Source organism: Apium graveolens, chromosome 9, assembly GCF_009905375.1.
Source record: "Apium graveolens cultivar Ventura chromosome 9, ASM990537v1, whole genome shotgun sequence".
Lineage (NCBI taxonomy): Eukaryota > Viridiplantae > Streptophyta > Magnoliopsida > Apiales > Apiaceae > Apium > Apium graveolens.
The window spans coordinates 279,390,000-279,393,082 of record NC_133655.1 but is presented as its reverse complement, the minus strand read 5'-3'; the positions used below and the strand labels follow the sequence as shown (position 1 = coordinate 279,393,082).

The following is a 3,083-nucleotide window of genomic DNA, read 5'->3' as shown; positions in this document are numbered from 1 at the left end:
AGTATGGACTCTATCTCAAACATACCATTAATTCAGCAAAATTATCCATTTTTCGGAATTGTTATTAGCACATGTAATGTTCCGTGGACGTTAGACAGAGGCAAGTGATTGTTGCGACATCTATTATATCACTAAAAGTGCAAAAAAATTCTTCAATATGATATAGTAGTGCTAACAATCGGTTGACGATGACCATTCCCATGTTTTTTATTAGTCAAAATATTCAAGACTTCAAGCAAGAAAAGCAAGTCAGCTTCTTGACCAAATATTGATTTTACGGTCAATAAAACATATATACTAGTCATAAATCACTACGAAAAAATAATCAAAACATAGATATTTTACATCACAACACGGATTAAAAGTTGAAAAACATAGATAGATTTATATTACAACAGTGGGGTAATAATTCGAAAACAGGACATAAGAGTTGCAGACTGACATGGAAATTCATAAGCACACATAGTTCACACAAGGTACACAGTAATTTAAATTTAGACGAATTTCGAGTGGACTTAGAATAGTCTTGACTCAAAGACTGACATCAACGAAAGAGCTCCCTCAAAACTCTTCTAGGCAGAAGTTTTGTGGAGTTTCTGCAGATCGATGACGATAACACTTATGTTATCTTGGCTGCCTCGCTTCATTGCTATCCTTTTAAGATTTAGTGCAGCTACAGCAGCCCGACTCTTAGGCTCATTCTCATTGCCGGGGGTTACACTAGACTTCTTCTTTGATCCTTCCTGTGATTGTCGCTGCAAACAAAATCTAACAACTTTGCATGCATCTTCATTTGACATTACGTCCCATAAACCATCACTAGCTACTATTATGAACTCATCAAGGTCGCTTCTCGCTTTCACTGTAACTTCTGCTTGAGCTACTACATATGGTTTCAAGTGCTCGTCCCCTAAATCAGGATTCAATATGATTTAAACATATATTTTTTAATAACAACAATGTAATGCAATTTCATAAATACGCTTATAAGTAATGCTGTATTCCTTAACTAATTAATTAAGTCGGGATATTTAGGTAACCATCACAAATTTTAATTACCTTTGATAATCTGTTGATTCAATAAAAATGACTAATCGGTTAAATTTTAACTTATTCTATCCTATGTTCTTATGAAAGATGACTCTTTTATATATCATTTTATTTGAAATCATAGAATTATCACTTAAGTACCAATAGATCTTGAAGTTGAAAGAACTCCTTGAACTCTTTTCCCGTTCAAGTTGACAACCACTCCACCAGAGACTTCGATCCTCTTCAACTCATCCGGTCGATCAGGCTAATCATAATTTAAAAGATTGAATCAGGCAATTCAACAAAAAGAAAATTTAAAATAAATGTAACTCAAAATGTAAATTCAATATTATAATATAATAGGTTGCTCAGTTGATGATGGCTAAAATTCTTACGAACTGGTCAGATAAAAATGTCTATGTGCATATGATCACATTGGGATAAACCGTGCACTCCAAGGATGCAATGCAACAATGTCTACAGGAGGTGTTCAAAACACAAATTTACAAACACGAACCTTATTCTCTACAAATATATGTAACTGCATCCACATATGTTTATGAAGTATAAAATCTTGTTAAAGAAAATTTTTCTTTAGAAAAAATTTATGAACACACCATGTTATGTTTACATAGTATTTATGGTACTCACTCTCTGTCTCTGGTATGAAGATAATTATTTACTAGCCTTGGACTCTAAATTTACTAACATACCTTATGATCAAAAGACAATGGCACAACAGTGGATGAACGTGAAAAAACACCTCTGGAATCTCCGCAATTAGCAACCACCAGAACCTCCTCCCCAACCACAACAACAATCGCAGTTGATCCTGTTGAACCCTCAACTCCTTCAGCAAGCACATGTTCATCCATCCTAAGAAAACTTGTGACCATTACCTTCTCCCAGTCTATAATTTTCCTTGCCTGTTTTTCAACCTCATTTTTAACCAACAGGTGTAAGTGGTCACGACAAGCCCGAGCTACTTCTGAGCCACCATGACCATCATACACACCAAAATAGTCATAATTATTTGATTCCCACATTAAAAACCCCAAGTCTACTGTCAAAGCATCCTCCATATATTTCCTTCTTCCCTTCACCGAGATACTACCATGTGAATCATAGTTCACAACTTTACCATTACCGTTTATTTGATTATCTGTATCTGGTACATTATTTGTATTCTCAGACTTATTTTGGGGCACATCAGGTGTGTTTGTGTATTCATCTTCTGAATTAACTATATCTTGGTTTCTCATCATTTCTAGATATAATTAGACTTATTTCAATGAAATTATGAGAAATAACTCAATCAATAGTACTATTAATGCATCACAATAGTACTACTGACCAACTCTGATAACGGGGAAGGGGTTAAAATGAAGAGGAAAAGAAGAGAGCTGGGAAGGGGTTAAAATGAAGAGGAAAAGAGAGAGCCATGGACGCCTAAGATATAGGCACGTCTAAGATGATGATTACGTAGTTTTTAGAGTTTTTAATAATTGAAATTAAATACAGATAAATGTGATGTAATGTGATTCCTAACCATCCCAATAAATTTAGTTTTAATTAAAAAGAATTGTGTAAGTTTTATTCTAATACTATTTTATATTAACTTATAATCACATGCGAAAACCTAAGGTTAAATTTAAATAAATTACTAGAAAAGATAAGTGATATTTTTATCTTTTTTATTTGAATTTAATTAGAAAGAACATGTAAAAAATACAAATCTTTACTTTCTTGGTGACTAAAATCATAGAAATGTGTGTTAGCTATTTATACTTACAAAAAATCTATACCCTAAAAATTAATTAATGGTGTTTTTATCCCTTAATTAAAATAATTAGACCCAAAAATAATAATTATAGTGAAAAATTTTAAAAATAATATTTTCAAATAAATACAATATTTATGTCAAAATTCCCTAAAAATTACGAATAATTCAAAAAAAACGAAAACACGGAACATTCGAATGATCTTTAATTTTATAAAAATAAAAATGCAATTTTTGTGGGCTTTGATATCCTAGTTGGGGCCCGGTCCAA

At 32.3% G+C, this 3,083-nt stretch overlaps 1 protein-coding gene across 1 annotated transcript; it reads right to left on the bottom strand.

Annotated features, from left to right (window-relative positions):
* Window positions 1-403: 403 nt before the first annotated feature.
* On the bottom strand, window positions 404-2,556 carry LOC141686947 (protein phosphatase 2C 51-like). Its single transcript, XM_074492059.1, has 3 exons — window positions 1,746-2,556; window positions 1,192-1,297; window positions 404-910 (listed from the first exon to the last, which is right to left on the bottom strand). Exons 1-3 carry the CDS (start codon window positions 2,295-2,297, stop codon window positions 573-575), a joined length of 996 nt encoding a protein of 331 aa, XP_074348160.1. The 5' UTR covers window positions 2,298-2,556; the 3' UTR covers window positions 404-572.
* Window positions 2,557-3,083: the final 527 nt, after the last annotated feature.